We start from the raw sequence: 25674 nt of genomic DNA, 5'->3' as shown, positions 1-25674 counted from the left end.
AGATTTTACGGCAGCTATTTACATAAAAATGTGAGTTGCATGATTTGCCGTTATCGAAAAGTGGAAGTGACAGTGATGCCTTCATCGGTTTTCCATCATCTTGGGAAAACACTTATTAACTAAAGCTGAGATTTCATGCTAAAGCATATAGTTTTAAATCAAGGTTGTCATCCAAAAGCGGTAGTGTCATTTCTATGCCATTTCTGCATCATTAAACATAATGTGGTTTTAGATGGGTTTCCCAAATACCTTCTTTTGCATATTTAACTGGGTTTTATGAAATTATCATCTTCCAATCATAGGCATGATTTTTTTTTTTTTTTATTGTTACATGAATGGGAGACTTTTATGGACTCTGAGGTTAACTCTTCTTACCATGAATGATCCGGTCAAGAGTGTGTGTCTGTGTGTACAGCTGAAAAGTAGCTGGGACTGTACTTAGAGTATTAAAAGATGCATGTGACAGCCCAAACCACCTCATTTTCTCTCTCATTCTCTGCATCTCTTTCTGCTTTGACAAAAGGCAAGGTGTTTCATTGTTGCCAAGCTGTTAGTCAAATCAATGACATCCTTTAAAAGTGAATTGTAGTACTTGCTGCCTTTTCAGAAGACATCAGCGAATTATAGATTTGCCTTCTGGCCTGATTCCAGGTCTTCAGCTGCGCTCAGTCTGCGCTTTTTTCACCATATGCAGACACACTCTGACTGAATGACCTTATGATTTGGACCACAATGTATCCTCTGTGTCGGAATGATCTGAATGTACTGTGCTTTTACTGATGGTTGATCAGAGTTCGCCACGAGTTACATTAGTTTTTATTTAAACATTTATACCAAAAAGCAATCATAAGGAAAAATAAACATTTAGAGAGTTGTCAGCTGCAACTCTACAGTATGATTGTTTAGGAAGATGTATATGTAAATTCAGGTTATTTTTGCATGCAAATAATCAAGTGTTTTTTTTTTGTTGTCACATAAAACTAAATGTTTCTGATTTAGGACACTGTGGCAGCAAATATGTTGTAAGACGTGTGCGGTGTGGGGGAATCCTATCTGAGTTTTATGTTACTGTTTTATCAAGTGGATTTTCTGTGTTTCCATCTGCAGACCAGTGGGCGGGCAAGTGTGGGTGGGTGGGTGGTGTAATGCGTGCAGCCCCTGGGTGCTCATGGGAGCTGTGCTGCACAGAGACATGTTTGAAAGGAGCTTAAGAGCTGCCAGATTTAAGCAGTGACTCCTAATGAGATTACTGAAGCATGGAGGCCACAGCCGAACGTGATCCAGAAACAAACCAGCGGTCGGATTTACGGCCCCGTTGGACACTGTACCTGCAAGACTAGTCTGTGCAAGACAAGATGGCATTTGTTAGAATCAGTGCATCAGATTAATTAAAACTTGTCAAATCAACTGCATGAACAGAGGCCACTTTTAAATTAAATTAATAGCCCAAGTTTTTAATTGATTTAAATTCAACAGGACCTCTGGATTGTTTAAAATTTGAGTGATTGGGAGCATTTAGTTGCATTGTTTGCCACATTTAGGTTATTTAGACTTAAAGGGATAATTCACTAGGGGTGTTGAAATTAATCATTGCGATTCAGACGTGTAAGATTCTGCATCGATGCAGTAATAGACCATAATCAATTATAGCCTGTGACGTCATTTGCATATGCGCTTGTCACGCGTGTATTAAAAATGCACTCTCTATTTTTAATTGGCATTTCCCCCACATATGGCACGTGTGTGCACTAGAGACAAACAGAGCGGACTGCACAGAATAGGCGGTGTGAGACGTGCACATTGCTTGACCGTGCTTCCATTCCCTGTTATTTTAGTCTTTTACTTTAGATATGCTTTTATTTCTGCCATTTGGAATGCAGTGCGTATTAGATGAGCGAAACTCTTGTACTGACAGACTTTCATGTGTGCCTTGAATTAGTTTATCCTGAAGCTTGTGACTACAGTTAAATGCACTTGCATCTACTTTTATGATACAAAATTGATGTAAACACAGTTATGTTTTCAGAACAGGACAAAACATCTTATATGTGGAAATAGATATGTGCGTTAGTTTGAATGCAGTCTATTAAAGGTGCTGTAGGGAACTTTTGTAAAAAAATATATTTTTTACATATTTATTAAACCTGTCATTATGTCCTATTGCCATTTGCAGAAAGTCATGCGCTCCCGGTAAAAAAACAACCAATCAGAGCTGCGGTCCGTAACTTTTCTTTGTGTTCAAAATGTAGAAAAATGAACATAATAAGCGAGTACACCATGAATCCATTTTCCAAACCGTGTTTTTTGCTTGTCCTGAATCACTAGGGTGCACCTATAATAAGTGTTTATATTCTGACTATTTTAGATTGCTTCAGGGGTACCGCGGCTGAGTAACCCAGTACCTTTGTGATTCTTCATAGACATAAACAGAGAGAAGTAGCTCTGGCTACAATGTTCTTCCGCAAGACGCAAGCAGTTCTGTTTATTAACCGCTAGAGTGTCAAAAGTTCCCTACTGCAGCTTTAAAGCTGCCAGTGTATATGATCTCATCAGAAAAAATCAAATAGCAATAATGCTGAGAAAAAAACAAAACAAAAAAACTAGGATCATCTATGATATTGTTGCCACATTTTTTTGTTCACATCTTCTATTTATAGCGGTCTCGTTTGTATTTGGCCAGTTTGGAGAAAGCCTCAACAAACCTGAACAGCCAGGTGTTTGCGATCACAGGAACTTGAAGACATTTTTACAAATGCGGGTGGGTGACATGAATGGAGATGGCTCCAGATCGGTGATGTTGGTTGGTTTCCCAACAAGGTCCATCGGCCAACACAAAATATATTTGCTGAATGCAGAATTAACTTTATTTTCCTGCGCTCAAGCCTGCCAATCTAAAGGAAACGCTATGTATGGTGATTGAGGTCATTTGTGAATTAGCCTACCATAGACTTATAGTCTAAATAAAATTAGTATTATGGTTGTTATAGAGTGTGTGACGTCTCATCGACTATCACACCCCTGTTTGTCTGTATGAGTTACAATTAATACATTTGTTGTTGTTTTTTTGTGTGTGGGGATTTTTTTTTTTTTTTGTAAATCAGTTTTTTGTGTGTGTTCTGTCACTCACTTCTGCAAATTGCATTCCTGTACGAACGGCAGATCAGCTGTTTATAGACCGCAGCGGGTTGGTGACCGGGTCTCTGTGTGTTTGTTCTCTCCACAGGCGAGGATGACGGTGTGTGGGAAAGCGGTCTGTCCTACGAATGTCGAACTCTTCTCTTCAAGGCCATTCACAACCTGCTGGAGCGCTGTCTGATGAACCGTAGTTTCGTGCGCATCGGAAAATGGTTTGTCAAACCCTACGAAAAGGACGAGAAGCCCATTAACAAGAGGTAAGACTTCTATTTCATTCAGATGTTCTTTCATTTACTCACATTATCTTAAATGGATTTTATGATATCCATAAGCATAAAGTTTCATTTGATCATGGCTTGAATGGAGCTTGCAATTTTTGCATCCTCCACTAAGGGACTTGCATTAGAGAGAAGCTTGTTTATGAAGCTCAGGTTTCTATACGGAGTAAGATCCAGACCAGGTGGCTTCAAATCAGCCAAACTTCCTTCAAAGTCTGACACCAAAACGTGAATAATATTGCTGTCAAAGCATATTTACATACTATCTCAGTGGGGATTTGAATACAGACCTGGTTGCTTATCCAGAGATTGCAATAATATATATATTTTTTAAATGCCGTTCTCAGGCTGCAATACACTCTTGTGTGTTTGTGTACATTAGCTTCTTGCAGCCGTGCAAGCGCTCCGTCTCCAGCTCTGGATTTCTCCCTGTCAGCATCTGTGCTCTTTGATAAGAAACTGAGACGACGTGTGTAGAGGTGGGAAAAAAAGAGCAGCTTGGCTTTTCTCTGCCCTCTGCCACAGTTCTCTCCTCACAGCAACATTTATTTGCGCTCTTCTCTTCTCTTGCTCAAGGTCATTTATACACACTATTAGCACAGCCAGACAGCTTTCAAGTAGGTTCATAATATTTTTTTTTCTTTTTGTCGCACTACAAATCACAGTGAAGGTTGAACGTCTTCAAATGCAAAGCAAGATATATATTTGAGGCCTTGTTTAATACTGAAATTAATATTTTAATCCTAGAGTCTTTGAATTTGAAGGATCAGAGGCTGTTTGTTAAACATGGTTAAAACACACATTCCTTTGAGGTCTGTTAACAAGGCTCTAACTGTGAGTCTGTGTGTTTTATAGCTCGGTCTGTCTGCAAATCACTGCAAAATGACACTAAAAAAGGAACTAAATTGTTTCCTCCTTCAGTTCACCCTCTTTCACTCACACACAGGCACTTTCTTTCCCTCCCTCTTTCTGTTAGTAGTGTGTGATGAAGATTCAGCAGTCATAGAAATTTAGTTTTTTTTATTATTTTCTAATATACTTGTTTTTTTTTTTTGCCACTAGCATTTGAAACCAAATAACCACAGCATAATACAGACTAAATTATTAATTGCATACTTGCATATTTACTACATACTTTCAACTCATTGTCCCTTTCTTCTATTGTAAAATGCTAAAACGTATAGACTACTCCTTAAATTATCATTCAAATATTTGTGGTTTGTAATGTTTTAAAAAAAAAAATGTCCTATGTTTACCAAGGCTGCATTTATGTATTCGGAAAATATAGTAAAAACAATAATATTGTGAAAAATTACAATTGGTGTAGTCTTCTATTTTAATATTCTAAAATTGTATTTATTCCTGTGATGGCAAAGTTGATTTTCAGCAAACATTACTCCAGTCTCCAGTGTCACATGATCCTTCAGAAATCACTGTAATATGCTGATTTGCAGCTCCAAAACATTTCTTATTACTTATTATTTCTTATTATAATGTAAAAATGTAAAATTAAAGTAATGGTTAAAAAAAATCCACAATGTTTGAACGAAAGTGTATATTTAGGCACAACCCTCAATGTCAAAGCACCACATTTAGAGTGACGTGGAAAACAGACAAGTATGGTGACCCATACTCAGAATTCGTGCTATGCATTTAACTCATCCAAAGTGCACAAACACAGCAGTAAACACACACACTCCTTGAAATCTGAATCCTTATTTTGTCATTAAGAGACAGACTACGCTGTAAAACATCTTAATTTGTGTCAGTGGTCTTTTTGTTTGAGTTTTCACTCCCTACATCCCTATGACAAGATAATATGAACTGAAGGGATCTGATTCTCAATCGGTGCTCACTGAGCCTTTTAAATAACAGACTCAGAGGCAGAGGAGCGGAGAACATGGTGTAGTAATGGGCTGTATGGTGATTAGCATTTCTGCCTGCTACACTGATTCCCAACGCCTGCTTGCGTTTCTCTTAGTGCCAAATCCCTCAGTGATGGCTTGTGTGTTCAAGTCTTAAGCATGTGTGGGGGTTTTTCCACCAAGGAGAGGTGTTTAATTTTGTCTCCAAAGAGCCACCGTAGCAGAACAGACAAACGTGTCCCTTAGTGGATATCACCTGACACAAATATGGCAGTGGGTTCCTGCATGCCATAGAAACTCAAAACAGCTCTGATTCCTCACAGGACTTCATTCATAAACTGGCAGGGCCATCTTAACGGAGCGGCTACCACTTATCCTTTTTGAAACTAGATATTATAATCTTGTGACACCTACATTAATTTGTAAGCATTTTCTTTTGTTCAAAAGTTTGGGGAAAAAATGAATACTTTTTGTTTTTTAGCGAGGGCACATTAAAATGATTAAAATGATGGTAAAGACGTTAATTGTACAAAAAAAAAAAAAATCAAATAGATGTTCTTTTGAATTAAATTTTTTTTTTTTTAAATGGACAACAGTTATTATAAGTTGTAATATTTCAGTGTTATTGTTTTAACTGTATTTTTATTTAAATGCAGGCTTAATGAGCAAAAGAGATTTACTTTTAGTATTTGTAAACATCTTATCTTGTACATGTTTTATGATTATTGTTTTTAAGTTGTCTTTTAAAGGGTTAGTTCACCCAAAAATCTAAATTGTCATTAATAACACATTTCATTCCAAACCTGTGAGACCTCCGTTCATCTTCACAACACAGTTTAAGATATTTTAGATTTAGTCCGAGAGCTCTCAGTCCCTCCATTGAAAGTGTGTGTATGGTATACTGTCCATGTCCAGAAAGGTAAGAAAAACATCATCCATCCAGCATCCATCAGAGGATCAGTTAGAATTTGTTGGAGCATTGAAAATACATTTTGGTCCAAAAACAGCAAAAACTACGACTTCAACAGATTCTAACTGACCCTCTGATGTCACATGGACTACTACTTTGATGTTTTTCTTACCTTTCTGGACATGGACAGTATACCGTAAAGTTTCAATGGAGGGACTGAGTGCTCTCGGACTAAATCTTAAATATCTTAAACTGTGTTCCGAAGATGAACGGTGAGTTATGAGGGTGAGTTATTAATGACATAATTTAGATTTTTGGGTGAACTAACCCTTTAACCTGTGTGGACTGTTTGGATTAGGAAGGTGTGTGTAAGGAGTGGAGCCCTACTTGCAGTGCAGACATACAAGCTTGTGTTCTCTTTTGAGGGATTACCTTAGTAAACCTGTTAGACTTCAGGTCTGAGTTGTCCCCACCTTTGCTTGTCCTGACACCCACCCTCCAGATCCTTCCGCGCGGAAAACACAGACAGCCTCTGCAGCGCCGCTGGCTTCCTCTCTCTCTTTCTTTCCCTGCAGGTTTTTTTTAAGAATTTCAGCTCGTGAGTAAACCCAAACCCTTCCTGTTCTGTTCTGCGCTGTGTTGTCTTGCGTATGAGCACAAAGTGTCTTGTGGTTTTGCTATAATTAGAGGATCTGTGGGGAAGGGAGCTCGGAAGCCAGGCTCCAAGGAAAGCCAGAGAGCTTGTTTTGTTGTATTAGATCTTTTATTTATTTATTTTGAAATGGTTAGCACACTCCAGCCATATGTAGATCTGTGTAGTTTGTGTGTGTTTGTTGCAACTATGCTCAGTCACTTGGCAGTTCTATCATTGGTTGGCTGTACTGTCACATGGCGATGCTCTGTAACCAAACCCCAATGTGTTTTAGCTTACATCATCCTTCATACAGGTCAGAGCTGTGATCGTGCGCATTCTCTCTCTCTCTCTCTCTCTCTCTCTCATGGTGGGTGTGAGCAGCAGATCTGTTACCATGGCTAATCCACAGATCCAGTGTGTTCTTTTATGGGCAGTGTTCACGGGGGAGCTGGGTGATGCGTGAGCCAGTGCAGAACATGATGCATCCCTTGCACGTCACTGCACATTACTCAACAATTATTGTGGTGTAGTGTCGCAGTCATACTGTAAAGGATTTTTAAGATGCATCTGTGATTTTTCAGTTTGTTTAGTAGGGTGGCAGAGGAGAGCGACTGCGGCTGCAGCACTGAATACAGCCATCAGCATACCTGTCTGCGTGAAACCTCATACATTTCTGCACATCTGTACACACCCACAGAAATCTCACGTAATAAAATCATGCACTTGCGTAGGCACAAAATCATTTGCATGGGGAAATGCACGCACGGTCTCCCTTGACATGCACACCTATGACAAACTACAAGCTAGGACGCTTTTATAGGGATTTGCACACAACTGTCACAAACGCGTTCACACACCAGCAGATGCAACATCTTTTCAGCAATGCAATTCTGCAGAGAACGAAGTGGCATGTGATCTGCTGTGTTTATCTATTATGAATGAACTTGCTGTAGCTATACTGCTAAAAGGATGAATTTGTCCACAGCAGCTTTCTTTGTCTCTCGGTCACAACCAGACCCATCTTTGCTTCCATGTGGCGTCTATAATTTGAAAAGTTAAAAAAAATCCAATCTCTCAATAAATGCATGTTCAATAGTCAAGCAGTAAAATGAAGATTCAGGATGCACTTGGCGGAAACTGAAACCAAAAATACATTTTATATAATAATCAATTGATTAATCAAATATTTTTAATCAACACTCAAATAAAACAAAATTGTACAAACATTTAAACTGAACTTTGTTTCTACTCCAATTTGTTATTTAAATGTAAAAATTTTAAATGGTGGCTGTAATTTTGTTTTCATGAAGTATGTGAAATAATGAAGACAACTGGTTAATTAAAAATATTTTTTTTTATAAAGTGCATATATTTGGAGTGTTTTGGGTCATCTTTATTTCAATGGCCAATTCTTGACATTTATAAACCATTATCTATGACTTTCACCTCAAACCCCTAATTTGCTGCTTATTAATATTTAGAAAGGTAGTTAAGTTTAGCTATTGGGTATGATTAGGGATGAAGAATATGGTCCTGCAGAATATTTGTTTTATAAGTACTAATAAACAGCCAATATGTTAATAAAATAAATGCTAAAAAGCAACTAGGTAATCGTGAGAATCGGTCCTAATACTGAAGTGTTACCATTTTTTCTTGGTGCTTTCTAGACTGTTAAGTTTATGTGGACTACCTGTCAGCAGAGAGTTGTTAATTTTTATGAAAAATTTCTAACTCAATAAATATGTATGAATGAATCATTCACTAACATTTAGCATTTAGAAAATAGGATGAATTTTCAATTCATGTTTATTCTAGTCAGAGTTTGGTGCTTTGTTTCTCAAAGGTTTAAATACTTTAAATGTAATAAAACGGGGACTTTTCTATATCCTTGCAGTTTGGATGGGAAACAAACAGTAGATCCAGCATGTGTGTGTGCAGAATTGATTCATGCTGCAACTTCAAAGGCATGTCCAGATTATATAATTTATTGTCTGATAACCATTTTTCTACCCATTAATTCTGGACTGGTTCAGATAAACTCAGATAAATCTGGGCTGGTGTAAATATAGCTCCTCTTCTCTGCTTTCTGAGCTCAGTTCCACAAGACTTATGTGAGATTCCTGACATTCCAGAACTCCTACTCTCTCACTTCCCATTCCTGTTCCCCACTCATGAACACACACTATACACTGATTATAGATTTTGGTCAATACTAAAGTGTCAACTCCCTTTCTCCAATTTGATCAGTTTCTCTCGCATGGTCTCGTCTCCTCCTCAGATGTTCACTAGACTCTGGCCTTGACTGAAGTTCCTGTCTTTGCTGTAAGGGAGTGTGTTTGTGCAGAGTGTCCGTTGTGGATAGATTTACAACCCGTGGAGATGTTCCAGGGTCTCCGGTCTGGCACCTCCTCTTATTTTCAAAATGAATGTTGATTAAAATAGTCCTTTTTTCCTGTAAAGTTTAATTTCGAGGTTGAAAATTTATGGGTGGTGCATTGAGAAAGTCAGAGTGGAATGGCCTGCTTTAGAGGGGAGTTTTGGCTCAGGGATCATTATAGAGTAAATCTACATCCGCTTGGATGCAAAAATACAAAAAGAAAGAAAATTCAGTCTGTCAAATTTTTGTGGCTCAGAAATTACAACTTTAAAACCAAATAGGTATTAGGAAGTGTCAGTATTGATTGGTTTCTGTTTATTAGTTTTAAAAACTAATTTCACATAAAGTGTTCTTCAAAACGTATCCATGTGCAGCTGTTGTGATAATCTTTGTAAAGATTGAGAGTCTCCAAGGCGTGCAGCCAATCAGGTCCTCTTTTACTTTAAACGTTGGCTTTGTATTTAGTGAAAGCCTGCAATATAAGATCAATAAACATTTAATTAGCATAAGTGACTGTTGACTAACAAACGTTTTGTTTGCGAAAAGTCTCGCCGGGTTTGTTCAGCTGTTATGACGAGGCAAAAAGCTAAAGCACGCAGAATATGAGCTCTAGTCATCCAGTCTAGAGGCTTTTTAAGTTCTCTTATTGACTCGAAGCGCTTGGTTTAAAGGCCACGCTTTATAATTGAGTGAGAGGATGTCCTCTTCTGTGTGTGTAAAGGCTTTGTTTGGAGGATCTTTTGATGGATGCAGTAAACCGTGTATGTTTGTGTGTGTTAACTGCCGTTACTCTGTGGTCGACTGCTTTAATCTAAAGGTATTTCGGAGAGTCTCAGTTCTCTATTTGTGGTAAACACGCTGCTGTTAGTAATGCACTTCAGTACTGTGGCTGACGTCTTCCAGGGCTTTGGTTTGGAGAGAGAGGGTGTGTAACGGCATGTTCTACAGTTGACCACCTGATCTAGCTGTTGCTATTGGTCAGGTGATGGAAGACAGACAGTTTGTCATGTGGTTTAAAACCCATGTGCTGTGTTAAAGGGATAGTTCGCTCAAAACTAAAAATGACGTGAAGAATAAATGACAATTTCTGATGTTTATCCTGACGGTTACCACATAATTTATCGTTTAACATTAACAAACGGACAGTTTTTTGTGTTATTTATATACCATTACAGTATTTGTTAAAATTTGAATTAGCGTTGATTTTCTGGTTTAATTTTAAATGAATTTTAAAAATTAATTATAGCTTTTTTTCTAGTTTTCATAACACCAACACACTCCTAAGAATAAAGCGGGATTCTTCCCGCAGCTCTTTGAGCGCTCAACATGACAAGACAGTTAAAAGCAAGACCGTTAGATGTAAAGTATTTTGGATGCTTTTCAGACGACTCTGCCAAGGGGCCACAGACACCACCTGTTTTGTGTGCCTGGGTGTGCTGTGTGTCTAAAGTCGTTGAGTTGAGATGTGAGGTGTGTTTGTGGGTTTGTAGAAGGGGTTTGCAACGCCCTGACCAGAGCCACTGCTTCAAGGAAGTCAGTAACAGCCCAATACAACAGCTGTAGAATGTTACCTCGCTTTTTCTCTTACTTTCTCATGAGGTTTTTCTCACTACAAGCTGTTTTTAATATTGTTAATGCTCTTTTTCTTTAGTCTGGTCTTATTTTCCTCTAAACCTTCCAGATAGGTTCATGTTACCCATTTGTGACCTCTTGCCCTTTCTTTTTAGCTGGAAATGCAATGGATTAGCTTGTGTCTTCAGGAGTAGAAGTAGATGTCCAGAGCTCTACTTTTGGCCTCTGTTTAGTAGTGCGGGGACCATTAAATCGTTTTGCAGTTGCATTTGTTAGAAATACAGTACCGTTCAAAAGTCTTTACTCCAGTCTTAAGCGTCATGATCCTTCAGAAATCATTCTAGTATGCTGATTTACTGCTCAGAAAACATTTCTTATCAATATTGAAATTGGTTGTGCTTAATATTTCGGGGAAACCATGATGATTTAAGGTATTTTGTTATTGAAAAGTTCAAAAGAATAGCATTTATTTGAAACATGAATCTTGTTCAATTCAAGTTTATTTGTATAGTGCTTTTTACAATACAACTCGTTAACAGTCTTTATTGTGTAACAGTCCTTATTGTCTATTTTCACCAATTTATTACCTCTACTGAATAGGAGTGTTAATTTCTTAAAATATATAGACCCTAAACTTTTTAATAGTAGTGTATGTGTTTTTATTTTGCTATATTTTTCTTTGCTTATTTGTGACAAACAGCACAGCTGAAGATGACATTTAATTCATCTTTGGTAACCTTGCGATGATGAGTTGCGCAGGGATAAGGTGTCTTAAGTTGCACCTGTTGTGATAAGTGTTGCTCTTTTTACTTTCTCTATTTAGTGTATTGTTTTATTTGGTGAGTGTTAATTGTGGATCCTGGTTTAACATGAACTCAGGCAGTGACAGTGTGTACGTCATGTTTTTGTTTTGGTGTTGGTCAGTGAGGCACACACTGATTGCTCTATCTGCCGCTGAATAGAGAAATTCAGGAGCATGCTGTTATTGAGCTCAGTGTGTGTGTAGACCATGTGATCAAATGTGATGGTGCAGCAGAATTTAGCTCACCCAGAGAGCCTCCTTTTGTGTGTGGTGTTGTTGAGAAAGTTTAAGACAGGTCTGTGACTGAAAGCAATGGCATTAGACCGCAGTTGCAATACTACCCCTACAGGGGGCAGTCTGCTGTAAAACATTAGGCTACCCCTAGCAAATTCAGAGAGCTGTAGAAATCCAAGGGGTCAGTGTGGTGTGTTCACTCGGTTTAGATGTGACGTAGTTGCAAATCAGTGTCTGTCTCTGTGGGTTAGTGGCTGAACCTCGTCTATGGTTCTCTCACTCTAAATGCAGATGTTTGGCTAGTTTCCATACTGATGGCATGCTGCCTATACTTTTTTTTTGGAGAGACTTTCTTTGGGTTTATGACCATCATTATAAATGAATTGGAGCAAATAACATTGTACTGCACAACGGCCAGTGATGCATATTCAGAGTAAGTGTTGTGGTAGTTGCTGAGATGTTATGAGTGTCTGCTATGGTCAGAAAAGCAAGTCTTTGTTATTCTTATCCCTAGTTGTTGTCATTTTAACATGTTCAGGGATAAAATCTAATTGCTTAGAAAATTAATAGCATACCTCTTCTCAACAAACCACAAAATTTGAACAAACTTTGTGTAATATGAAGTTTAATACTTGGGTTTAGGGGGCTTTTTCAGATGTCTAACCTTAAATATGAGAAATAGTAAATGCGGAAATTGTCATAAGTGTAATTAATTCACTCAGGGACTTGCCTTTATTTCGCAAATGTTTCCTTTTGAAGCTTAATGCAATGACATTTCATGGAAATACAAGAGAGTAATTTTGCCAATGGACTAGTTTTGCTTTAAGATGCTTTAATGCCTGCAATGATTCCAGATCAGCAGAGCAACTCTAATGCACCGTGGAACGAAGGATTTTAAGCACATATTAGAAAGCCGGCGTAGTTTGGACTGACTTTCACAGAGCTCAGGCTTTACAGGGCCCAGAGTGTGACTAATGTAGAAGAAGTGTTATTGTCCTGTTACATATATTAAAGGTCCTCATGCATATTAATGAGGAGAAGACCCAAACACAGTGTAATCCTTGAGGTCAGAGAGCAGACACTTGCATCTCAATGGCATGTGATGTTTCTCACGCGTTTGAGATATTGACAGTACTGTTTTTAGAGTTACACATGAATCAGATTCTTTCTTAGGAATTGAATGATCACATCAGATGGTGATTAAATGATTCACACGAGTTCAGTGACGCTGATTATATGACTCATGAAGTATGTTGGGTGTTTGATTGATCCATGTTTTCTTTTTCTTTTTGAGGCACATGTGCTACTGTTTAACTTAAACACCTGTCTCTCTCTCTCTTTTTCTCAGAGAACACCTGTCTTGCTCTTTCACGTTCTTCCTGCATGGAGACAGTAATGTGTGCACCAGCGTGGAGATCAACCAGCACCAGCCCGTGTACCACCTGAACGAGGAGCACCTGACACTGGCGCAGCAGGCCTCCAGCCCATTCCAAGGTGATAGAACACACTTTTTTAATGCTTTAAAAAATCTTTTTTTTCCTCTCTGTCCCCTTCTTTTGTTTCTCCTTTTGCCTCTTTCTCTTTCCAGCAGAAACATGAGGTTCATAATTAGGAAAGCCCAGTAGCATCCTGTCCTAGCTTAAAAAAAAGAGAAAATAGTGTTAAGTGACCGTTTCCTGTTTAAGGTGCTTGGGGAAAAGGAAAGTGTTCTTCATTACCGGTAACATGAGCAGTGCTCAACGAACTAATGGTATATGCACATCCGTAAATCTTGAAAATGTTTAAACTAGGCCACAGAGGTATGTAAAAATTGTAATCAGTAATGTTTTTTTTGTTTGTAATTTTTGCCCCGATATTGTTTAGAATAATTTGTTAAATGGCTCTTGATATTGACATATACAATAATAATAACCAAACCCGAGCCTAAACTGAAACAAAACTACCTGTATATGATTTTTTTTTTTTTTTTTTTTTTTTTTTTTTTTAAATGTAACAAAGTATTAAAGGGATACTTCACCCCAAAATGTCATAAGCTACTCACCATCATGTTGTTTTCAACCTGTAAGACCTTTGTTCATCTTCGGAACACAAATTAAGATATTTTTAATATAATCTGAGAGCTCTCTGTCCCTTGCATAGACAGCCACGCATCTGACACGTTCAAGGCAAGAAAGGTAATAAGGACATTGTTAAAATGGTCCATGTGAAATCAGTGGTTTCACCTTAATTTTTATGAAGCTACTAAAGACTTTTTGTATGCAAAGAAAACAAAAATAACAACATACTAAAGTCGAATAGTAAAGTTAAGTGGGATATCCAAAGGGATGTTAGTGATAGTCATGTTGCCATTTCTGATGATGTATCCCTGGGTGGGAAATCCTTGCACTTTAGGAGATTTTAGGCCTTTTCAAAGTCACCATTATTTTCTCAATCACGTTTCAAAATCTTCAGTCAAAAACAATAACTTCCATTCCCGTCTCTTTGCATTGACTGGTGTGAGGGCTGGGCACTAAGGCTTCCCTCCAGCAGTCTGTCACTCACATGAGATCGCAGCAATTAGCAAACAACAACAATCCAGTCAATTCCTAATGGACAAAATCAAGTCCCACCCTCCTTTTTTCCCTTCTTCATTTGTTTGGAAAGTCATTTTACTTGGATTTACGTCACTTTAGGGAGGAAAAGACGTTTGCAATTTCCGTTTCAAGCTGACTTTAAGACCTTACCTGGGATTTCAAAGCCCTCAGTTGCTCTTAAGCACCCAGTCAGCAGTGGTAAATACTCTTTATAGTTTTTATTTTGTTTCATCCAGTATCATTCATTTTAGCTTGGCTGGTATGCTGTAGTGACCAGTCTACATCATCCACAGCCGTGCACTAGATCACACCTGCCATTGTTTTGCATAATTGAGATTGTTTGCAGTTCCTGCGAATTAACATTTGAAAAACATAATTCATCCTTTTGATGGGGAAATAACCTTTGCAGTGCATCAGGAATGTGTGATGTGTCAATTGGAACCAGCTGACCTTTTTCTCTCTCGATCTCCTTTGGTCTGCTGCTCACCGTTTCTGACAGTCTTGGATTAGTGAGCGTGCGAGTGTTGCGACTATGACCTCATAAAGAGCAGTGAGAGGGCTGTAATGAACTCATAGCTCACTTAACCGAGCAGAAGAGAGAGGGAGAGAGAGACTGGTAGTGCACAGATTGCTTGACAGAATAAATGTGAGGTGAACAGTGTGATATTGGAATACATTTGTTTGCCTGTTTGTCTGAAAATGGCTTTATATCTGTGTGATGCCCCCGATCAAATGCGGACCAGAGCAGCAGACCTCTCTCTAATGATGGCCGACGTTTGGTTAACTCTTTAGTGGATTCAATGCTTCAAGCTCCCCTGCCTTGCAAATTCTGATCTTCTGCCTGACCACCTCTCTGAAGAGCTCAACGTGGGGCTTTCTTTCTGTAAATATTTTGCGTGTCAGCAGAGACCTTTTTGATGTGTTGTGACAAGATAGCCATCCAGAGGCCAAACGAATTCCGCCCCTCACCTTGGCTCGATCTGCCAGATATTAAAAGAGCCGTTTTTGCCGTTTTTGTTTTCTTACATCTGGTTACAGCTTGTTTTCTTTTTTTTTTTAATAATGCATTTTGGAGGCTTATTTTTTTGAAGCCAGGATAACAATCTCTGTTAGAGCGGTTAGATTTAAGCAGCCTTAACCCATTACAGATAAATCGTGCCTCCTTTCCATTTGTATAGTATCCCCCTTCCCCCATTCCCTTTTCCCATACCTCTTCCGGATGGACGGAGGTGTCCTCTGTCATTGTGGCTTTTATGGATTTGTGTGATGAAGGCCATGGAATGAGCCGGCTAATGGAAGGACGCGGGATGGATTCTTCCGCTCCCTCCTCCTTTTTCTCCCTGGAAGCTCCTTCCTCCTCCTAACCCCTAATACGTGGATCAATATATCAAGGCAGTTAAAGAAACATACAAGTACAGAATGAGATTTCCTTGGGAAAATTTGTGACTACCTACCTCAGTGTTTAGTTGTTTTTTTTAGGCAGCATGAAAGCAGCATGTAACAGAGCCACTCTTGAGAAAATGAAGTGTTTTGGTAAGATACCAATAGAGTGAAAACTGATGCTGTTGCTTCCACATTTGTGCTTCACCTTGTCTTGTGCACTTTCCTTGTCTTGTCTCACTCCTTCTGAACGACCTGTTTATTTAAGTTGGTTTCTGGGCTCAGAATGAGCACTGCTTGGCAGTAACTGGAGGCTGTGTTGATATGAAAGGCTTTCGGAAAGTGTCTGAGAGAAAGGAGGAAGGAAAGAGACCCGGCTGCAGTGGAGGAGTCATTTAAGAGCACAGTTAATGAGGAACAGAAGTGGAGGGAGCGGTTGAGAGAAAGCCAGGCAGGAGTGTTTGTACAGTGTTCCTCACTTCATAGACTCATTTGCTTTGGCCCTGTTCTGATTACACGCTCTTTAGTCTTCATGTGTTTCTGCTAAATATGCAGGGCTCTCTACATTGTAAGAATCAGTTTGGGGCAACTTTCCAATGACAACTCCAGATAAATGGCACTTGATTGTGTTTTGTAGGTGCTTTAGCTACTATCATGTTAATACAAGTACTTGCATGCGTAAACAAACTAATAAGGATGCTAGGATAGGTGATTTATTCAATATGGTTATTCAGCAATGCATGTTATATAGTCTTGCTAACCCATTTTGTGTACCAGCTAGTGCTATCACAATCATGAGTTTATTAAATATCATACAACTAATTTGTAGCTAACAATTTAATACATTTTTTACTTTTGTTGATCACAGTGTAAGGATAAGGCACGAACCTTTTACATAATTTTTTTTCCTTCTCGATTGTACATTGAGAACAATGAATTGAGTACTCAAAAAACTCAAAAGCATGTGATACATTTCCAAATGATACATTCCGTCATCTGTCGTGAGCATATATATAATATAAATTATATAAATATATACATTTAAATGCATGTAAATATTTTCAAAATAGGCCTATATACTGTATGTATGTGAAATTATATATACATAATAAATATACACAGTACACACGCATATTATGTAAATGAAAGCTTTTATTTTGGATATGATTAATAGTTTGACTGCACTAGAAATATATATATATATATATATATATATATATATATATATATATATATATATATATATATATATATATATATATATATAAAATTTCTTGTGTGTGATCGCTTTTTCCATTAACACTAAAAAATAACAACAATAATTGTAATATTTTTAGAGTAAAAATACAAGTAAAACAAATTAAAATCAAAATAATAATAAAATTCCCTTGTTTGAATTGCAGTCGGTGATTGAGATTAAAAGCGCACATTATTGTCTCAAATAATCTCTATTAGATCAGATAATCATGACAGGCGTCTGTCCCAGATTCTTGACCTTTATGCCAATGCTGCCCAATATCTCTTGTGTTCTGTGCTGTGTGACTAAATAAACTTTTCTTATTCTCGCTGTAGTGATTCTGAGTCCATTTGGACTGAACGGGACATTGACCGGTCAGTCCTTCAAGCTGTCCGACCCTCCGACACAGAAGCTCATTGAAGAATGGAACCAGTTCTATCCCATCAGCCCGACCTCCAAGGAGAGCACAGAGGACAAAATGGAGGACATCGATTGGGAGGATGACTCCCTGGCAGCAGTGGAAGTGCTTGTTGGTGGGTTGAAATAAAATATATATTACTTAAAAGACTGGTAAATGAACCAGTGGCGTTGTGGGAGCAATAAATGTTTGCTGAATAATTGTTTGTTTTTTTACCCCCAAAGTGTGCATTCATAAGGTGTTCATGTGTGGCCGTTTCTCCAGGTGGTGTGCGCATGGTGTATCCTGCATGTCTCGTGTTAGTCCCACAGTCAGACGTCCCCACTGTAACACCTACGGGGTCCTCGCACTGCACAGCTGTCTATTCAAATGGCCATCAAATCCCTGCCTCAAACCGTGACCCCGCAATTTCTTCAGTGACCCTGACTCCTCCCACCTCACCTGAGGAGGCTCAGACAGGTTAACACGCCTCAAACTTTTGACTCTATCCCATGCCCATCTCATTTCCGTTACACTCTCAAACTTCTTGTCCTATTCTTTCTTTCCCTAGTTCACTCTCACTCAGCACAGAAGTGGATGCGGTTGCCGGTGGCGATGGATGGATTCAGTGTTGACAGCACCAGTCATCACGGTGGCAAGATTCCACGCAGGATGGCAAGTCAGGTGGTTGAGAGCGTTTGGCAGGAGTGCAACATCAACCGAGCTCAGAACAAGTAAGTGTGCTCAGAGTAAATCTGAGATCAGATAATCTCATTTCACAGACATGATAAATCAAGCATAGCCCAGCAATGCCCTATTAAAACTGGTGCAAAGCATATTTGAGCCACAAAATGTTTTATTAGTGATTATGGCTCACATTTAACAAAAACCCACCAATTCACTATCTCAACAAATTAGAATATGGTGACATGCCAATCAGCTAATCAACTCGATTTGGAAACCAAGGTCCTAGAGTGTGGAGGAAGGGTGGAGAAGCTCATAGCCCAAGTTGCTTGAAGTCCAGTGGCAAGTTTCCACAGTCTTTGAAGATTTTTGGGGTGCAATGTCATCTGCCGTTGTTGGTTCATTGTGTTTCTTGAAAACCAAAGTCACTGCACCCATTTACCAAGAATTTTTGGAGCAGCTTTTTGAAGATGATGATTTCATTTTACAGCAGGATTTAGCACTTGCCCACACTGCCAAATGCACCAAATGTTGGTTAAATGACCATGGTGTTGGTGTGCTTGACTGGCCAGCAAACTCACCAGACCTGAACCCCATAGAGAATCTATGGGGTATTGTCGAGGAAAATGAGAAACAAGAGACCAAAAAAAAAGAGGATTGCTGAAGGCCACTGTCAAAGAAATCTGGGCTTCCATACCACCTCAGCAGTGCCACAAACTGATCACCTCCATGCCACGCTGAACTGAGGCAGTAATTAAAGCAAAAAGAGCCCCTGCCAAGTATTGAGTACATGTACAGTAAATGAATATACTTCCCAGAAGGCCAACAATACACTTTTCTGAAGTATTCTAATTTTTTGGGCTTTTGTTAAATGTGAGCCAAAATCATCACAATTAAAATAACCAAAGACTTAAACTACTTCAGTCTGTAGTCATGGAATTTATTTTATACACCAGTTTCACAATTTGAGTTGAATTACTGAAATTAACTTTTCAACAACATCCTAATTTATTGAGATGCACCTGTATACTGTTAACTTTTGTCATTTCATTAATTAAGCTGATAATCCTACCTGTATTGTAATACCTATAATGACATATCTGTGTTTACTCAAATAGGTCGATGTGTGTTCAGTAAAATTGTTGAAATGGCAGTCAAAAATATTAATAAACTTTTGTGTAACCACAACTTAGCACTATGTACACAGAATTTGACTTCCAAAAATAAACTGACACTGGGAGATATTTACTGGACTAAAACGTAAGACTAGCCTCAACAAAGTACCACAGATCCTGTTGATTTAGAAGCCATTCAGAGAGTTTGATTCCAGTGTTCTTTCAATGTGTCTTTGCAGACGGAAATTCTCTGCCACAGTCTCCAATGGGACCAGCGAGGAGGAGACGCTGATGAAAGTGGGAACCTGGGACTTTGTCGACTCCACACAGAGATCAAGCTGCAAGTGTTCGAGGTACAAACATGAACATTCCCTCAGTCCTTTATTCTCATAGGCATTCAGTGTCTGCATGTGTTGGATGTATATCTATATATAATGTATCAGTCTAGACTTGCAGCTCCGTTGGTCCTTCCACTTGCGTGTAATTGCATGGTTTTGTGGCTCCATTGTTGAGTTTTTCTTGTAATCATCTTATAGTCAGATTACAAGAAAAAGTATCTGGAAACTTTTAAAGAAAAAGGTCAAATATATTCCAACTTGGCTTTGCAGCATAACAGTTAAAATACAATTTAGATTTAGATTTTGACACCAAGCATCATTACAGAGCTCCGAGTATGAGTATTAATTAATGTTTGCATGAAGTATTATTGTTCTTTGCTTCATGGAGTCTACTTCAGCTTAGAGATAAGGGGAAAAGAAAACAATTATAAGCAATAGAACAGATGTAAACAAAACAAAGAAACACATTAAGTTAAATGCTTAGTTTTTAAAAAATATTTAAGATTTGATATATTTTGCATTACAAAATAAAAATAATAACATAAGTCCGTCTTCTCTTCTGCAGATATTGCAATTGAGTTTAATGATGTTATTTATCTGTGACAGGCTGTTCAGAATGATGCTGGTTACTGGTAGTAAGCAAGTACTAAAAAGAATGAGCCCGAACGCTGTAAAGCATTGCAAGTAACATTAACACAGACCTAATGTCATGCTGTTAGCGGTCTTCTCTTTTTCTTCATTGAGTAGCTGTTCAGTTTAGGCCAAGAGAAGGCCAGGCACCATGGGACTGTTGTCATTTGCCAAATATGTTTTTTGGAAGAGACCCAGCATGAGAGGTGTGATGAAACTCGGAGTCCCCTAGTGAAGTGAAAATAACCACGCGTCGACTAAAAGCCTTTCTGCTTGTTTATCATTCTGCTTGTGTGTGAGTTGTGTGTTATTGTTTTGCGTACATGTGAAATGGTTTTGACTGTGTGAATAAGAAAGGGTATAATTTTACCCTTGACTCATCTGTGTTCTGGATGTAACTCTTAGCTCTTAAATTTGTGCAGTTTAAGTAAAAATTTGTCAGTTTGTGTTGGTATACTTATGTTTCTATATAAATCTACTGCTCTATATGTGTACTATATATCTTATTGACCCTAAACTGTCACATAGGTCTAAATATTCACACCATCTCAGTTCCAACCTCAGAGTAGCCTGTGGATTCTTTGTTTACATAGGCAGGCTAAATTACCCAAACTCCTCACACTACACGTGAACTACACGCTTTAGACTCTCCTTTAAATACTAACATGCATACATGTAAAACACTCTAAAATATCTGAAGTGGACTGATTTTTTTCTGGCTTCGTGACGGGTGGTTGTTGTAAAAGGATTGCATTTTAAAGGGATGGATGAAAGCAGTGTATTTAAAGCTTTCGTTTGTAGCTACAGGCTTGTGTATTGAGATACTGTAAAGCTTTAGATGGTGACTGCCTCAAGAATTAAACGAGAGACACTGTACAAGGAAACCCACAGGGAATCTCTGGCAGCTGCTGGGCTTTACATATCTCTGAGAAAGCGTGGACATGCGTTATCAGGTCAGACAGTCTCTGATAGGAGTGGAGCGCTTGTTGTTAAAAGGGTGGTTTCTTAAACCTGTCCTTAGACTCGACAAGCAGAGAATCTTTACTCAGTGTTTTTTCACAGATCCAATAATAGTTAGGAAATTCTAAATAATGAGCTAATTAAGAAACTGTTACATTTCTCTGTTACAAGTCTCAAGGGTCTATTAAATCTGAAAATACATTTTGTGAACTCTCAGAGTGAAAAGAAATGAATAAAAAACATGGTTTGTGGTTATAGTCCTTCTTATTAATGATGTCATCAGTTCATAATTCATCACATATCCGTTGTATTAAAATATTTCTTTATCCTGTCAGGCACAAAACCCTGAAGCAGAGAGCAAGCAGCACGCCTGGTCAGCCGCCCACCGCTGGTCAGACGCAGCAGCAGCCCGTCAAGCACAAAGCTGGGGAGAAGCCCGAAAAAGGTGACAAGCAGCAGAAACGGCCGCAGACGCCCTTTCACCATCGCAACTCTGTCTGTGAAGATGTCTCAATGGAAACCGACACTTCTGCGGGTCAGCACTTGGCTCTTAGAGGCCAAGAGGGTGGAAGGTTTTCTGGGCTTCGCCCATCTGATGTGAGCTCTGGCACAAAACCTCCACAACTGCACAGTGGGGGCGGAGCTACTGTGGCCAACAGTGGCCAGACAGAGATGGTCGGCTCTCCTCAGCCACCGCCGCTGAGCCCTCACCCTTGCGAACGTGGCGAGGAAGCCTCAGACACCATTAAAAACCCCTCCACACCACACAGCCAACATTTTTACCCTCCTTCCTCAGAGCCATGCCTCCTGCCCCAAAAGGGCCCAGATGATGCCCGTTTGGAGCCCCTCACCCAACCTTTTCCCCCTGCGTACCCCGAGCCCCTGGAGCCCACTCCGTACGTCAGTGCAGCAGTAAACCTGGATGACGATGGGAGCCACGTGCCATGGAGATTCTTCAACCTGCCCCGTAGGAAAGATGCCGAGTTTCCCACGCCGTCACTACCAGGAGATAAACTCAGAGAAGAGGCGTCAATCGGAGCTGAAGGGATTATGTCTGTTACTGAGTGAGTATCACACAAATTTTAAAATGAACTAGTTCAGTTCATAGTTCAAACTACAAAATTTTGAACTAAGTTCAGTAAGTTCCAAAAATGAACTAGTTCATAGTTCTTTTTTTCCATATGTTGCTGCAAGCTATTATTTTTCACAATTATTGCCACAGCCCATATAGAATCACAGACAGCAATTATTTTATCAGTTTTAACAATGAAGCTATGCGTCAGATTTCATCTTCATATAATATCCAATTTTGAATCCTTATCCAACCAGGGTTTACATTAGGATTGAGGGGACAGCATTCCCCCATTGTTGCTTTAATGCTTTGTCTCCCATTCTCACCGACATTGTCATAAACATCATAAAAAATTATTTTAAATGATCATACACCTTCTTGCTACATGCTGCTGTCGCCTTTTTTTTTTTGATGACGCGTCGCGCATGCGGCGGACGACTGTGCGCCACTGGTGGCTGGTGTTGCCAGATTTAGGTGTTTTTTCGCTACATATTAAGACCTGTTTACGGTGTGTTTTAGCCGGGCTTCGCCAGGAAGGCTCTATAGAAATCTGGCACCCTACTGAACGAAGTTAACCTGAGAGAGCGTGCCGTTCACAGACACCAGAATGAACGAGTTGACAGTAACGTTCATCATCAGGCAGTAATACAGCACGTTCAGTTCACGTTCGCCCAAAATATGAACGAGTTCATGAACTATCGTTCAATGAACGCGTTCAGGCACAACACTGCCCATCTAACTGTTGAGCAGTCGAGTTTGTCCTCTGTCTTGCAAATGGATTATTCTCTTGGAGGATCTCATCGAACATGTCAGACAGCGAGACTGTGCGCGGCTCATCTTTAGTACGAGCCAGTTTACTCTCTGAGCTGTTTTCATCTCCTGCGCTGTGCATCACCTGACCATCTCCATCACCTAGCGGCTTTCCCAAATCCAGAACAATGTCTGCAAACGGCCGTTTTTGCATCTTTATCTGACACTTTTTAAAATGTTTCCACACTGCTGACATGTTTGCTGCATAAAGCGCGCGCCTATCACTCTACGCGGATTATTTGATTGCGTCATTAAAAACGTCATTGTTCGGCAAAATTTATTCGGCCTTTTTACTTATTCGGCCGAACACCGAAAGTGCTTTTTTGGCTATTTTCGGCCGAATAATTTCGGTTGCCGAACATTCGGTGCATCCCTAACACATATTTTCATACAACACACTATTTCATGCGCACACTTGAAAGTACAATACTAAGCCACCAAGCAAATATAATAGAGAAAACGCTTCCATCTTTCTTCCATGGATTGAATAAACAGACACCTATATGTAAATGATCCGTTATGATTAGATATTGTCCAACAGGGTGGACCAGTTTACTGAATTCCAAACAGATGTTGATATGCAAATTTGGGTCGTCATACCCATTGATCTGATAAACTGGTTTCTGAACAACCCATTTTTGCAGGCTAGTTTAAATTAGCTTTTTGATTGGGAGAGACCTTTTGCAATCTTTGATTTTTGGCTGCAGTGTTTTCAAAGGAAACGGGGGCGAGGACCGCAATCCTGTTTTCTTCCATATATGTTCCCTTTAAGACGTGTTTTGTTTCCATTCTCTTTTAAAACCTCCCTGAAGTCTCAAATAATGCAGTGAAATGAAAGTACATATCTTTAGGATTTAGAGCTCCCCATAACCTGTAAACAGCCAGGAGGATTGCATTGTGCATTTGTGTTGTGTTATAATGGCTTAAGTGACTGTGATTCTAAAGTGAGAATGGGACCACCCTGTGGACCCCGTTAATCCCCTCCGTTCACAGCTTTTTATTTCCTGCAGCCAGAGTTTAGTGAGAGTCCCCAGTACTGAACTGCAAGCGTCCTTCTCTGTTTGTGAGCTGTGTTTTGAAATAGCTGTGATGTAGCCTCGTGCACCACTCGCTCAAACACACACACACAAACGCACTCTTGTTCTGTGTAGAACGTTCTTTCACTGAGTGCACACACCATGTTAATCTCTCGTGATGCGCCCTTTTGACATCATACTTCACTAATGTGCAGGCCCAGCACTGTTGTGAACTAGGAGATTAATGGGTCCATCTAATACGTCCATACAAACATTTAGGTTTAAGTGAGGATTTAGACTAGAAATGGACATTGATATACCTTTAAACAACAGCTTGTGGACCTTAAGGATTTATACACAAAAGAGACTTAAGGATACTACTATTCTTTACCCTCTGTAAGATGAAGGGGCTTTTGCTTACCATATATTACGCACACTAATGTTCAAAAGTTTTTTTAATGAAGTATTCCATGTTCATCAAGGCTGCATTTATTTGATCAAAACTACAGTGAAAACAGTAATATTGTCAAATATTATATTTTTATATATTTTACAATTTTATTTTATTCCTGTGTTGGCATTTGGCAATGATACATATTCTGCAGCTATTATGCCATGCTTCAGTGTCACATGATCCTTAAGAAATTATTATAATATGCACATGCGGATTTGGTGCTCAAGAAAAAGAAACTATTATTTTGAAAACTGTTGTGCTGCTTAATATTTTTGTGGGAACTTTTTTTTTTCCCTGACTCTTTAATAAATTGGAATTTTAAAAGAAAATATTTTTGTAACATGATAAATGTATTAAATGTCGCTTTTGATCAATACATACTTGCTGACAAAATGTATTTCTTCAAAAAAAATTATAATAATAAAAAAAAATTACTGATCCCTAACTTTTGAACAGTAGTGTATGTAACCTGATAAGAGAGTGCAATGGTCATAAAAATTTAAATCTTTTTTTATGTTTTGAATATGACATTCCCCTATAGATTTTTTAAAATGGGATTGACGTCAAAAGTCTTTCTTTTTCCTACAATAAATAATAAACAGTGTGGAATGAGGTTGTGTTCATATCCACACATGCTCAGCACTTGACACTCTTGTAACATGCACCAACCCTTCAGACTTCCAAGAAAAGCACCAAGGGAACTTGCGTCCCATGTGGTTACCTTGATTTAAAAGTGCAGTCATTTGACACTGGTGCCAGTGCTGTTTGATGACAGTCTCCAACTAACTCGTGACATGTTTACTTGTGTGCAGAATATCTGCTACTGTACATCTTATCTGCTTTCTCCAGAAACGTAAATCAACAAATGGTTACCCTCACTGCTTTCAATAGACTCAAAGTTGTTTTAATCCAGTTAGCTCCATATTTTTGCTAATACATGCTGAATAAAATTCTCATGCCTATACTGTTAGAGGAATGCACATTCATCGCATTTTCCCACTTTGTATCTTAAAAAAAAAAACATTAGATTTTTCGTATAGTCACATCTATTAACATGAAATGGCGTTTGTTGAATCTGTTGAAAGGGGAACATTTGTTGGTCGTTTTGATATTTGGCAGTGTGTGAGAATGTTTGGACACGTTTGTGTGAATCATTTTCATGTAGAATGAACCTTTTCTCTAAACTGTTGCGGATGAGAGC

General features: G+C 38.8%; 1 protein-coding gene across 1 annotated transcript in view; it reads left to right on the top strand.

The window, feature by feature from the left end:
- The window catches only part of med13a (mediator complex subunit 13a), a 61259-nt gene that overhangs the window by 18704 nt on the left and 16881 nt on the right, over positions 1–25674 (top strand). Inside the window, exons 3-9 of the mRNA XM_052566975.1 lie at positions 3224–3392; positions 13156–13301; positions 17333–17530; positions 17680–17874; positions 17966–18128; positions 19433–19546; positions 21457–22185. Of these exons, the coding sequence (XP_052422935.1) occupies positions 3224–3392; positions 13156–13301; positions 17333–17530; positions 17680–17874; positions 17966–18128; positions 19433–19546; positions 21457–22185 (1714 nt within the window). The remainder of the gene's footprint in view (positions 1–3223; positions 3393–13155; positions 13302–17332; positions 17531–17679; positions 17875–17965; positions 18129–19432; positions 19547–21456; positions 22186–25674) is intronic.

The sequence above is a fragment of the Carassius gibelio genome, chromosome B10, assembly GCF_023724105.1.
Source record: "Carassius gibelio isolate Cgi1373 ecotype wild population from Czech Republic chromosome B10, carGib1.2-hapl.c, whole genome shotgun sequence".
Classification (NCBI taxonomy): Eukaryota; Metazoa; Chordata; class Actinopteri; order Cypriniformes; family Cyprinidae; genus Carassius; species Carassius gibelio.
Note: the sequence above shows the minus strand (reverse complement) of the source record. Positions and strands in the feature narration are given on the sequence as shown.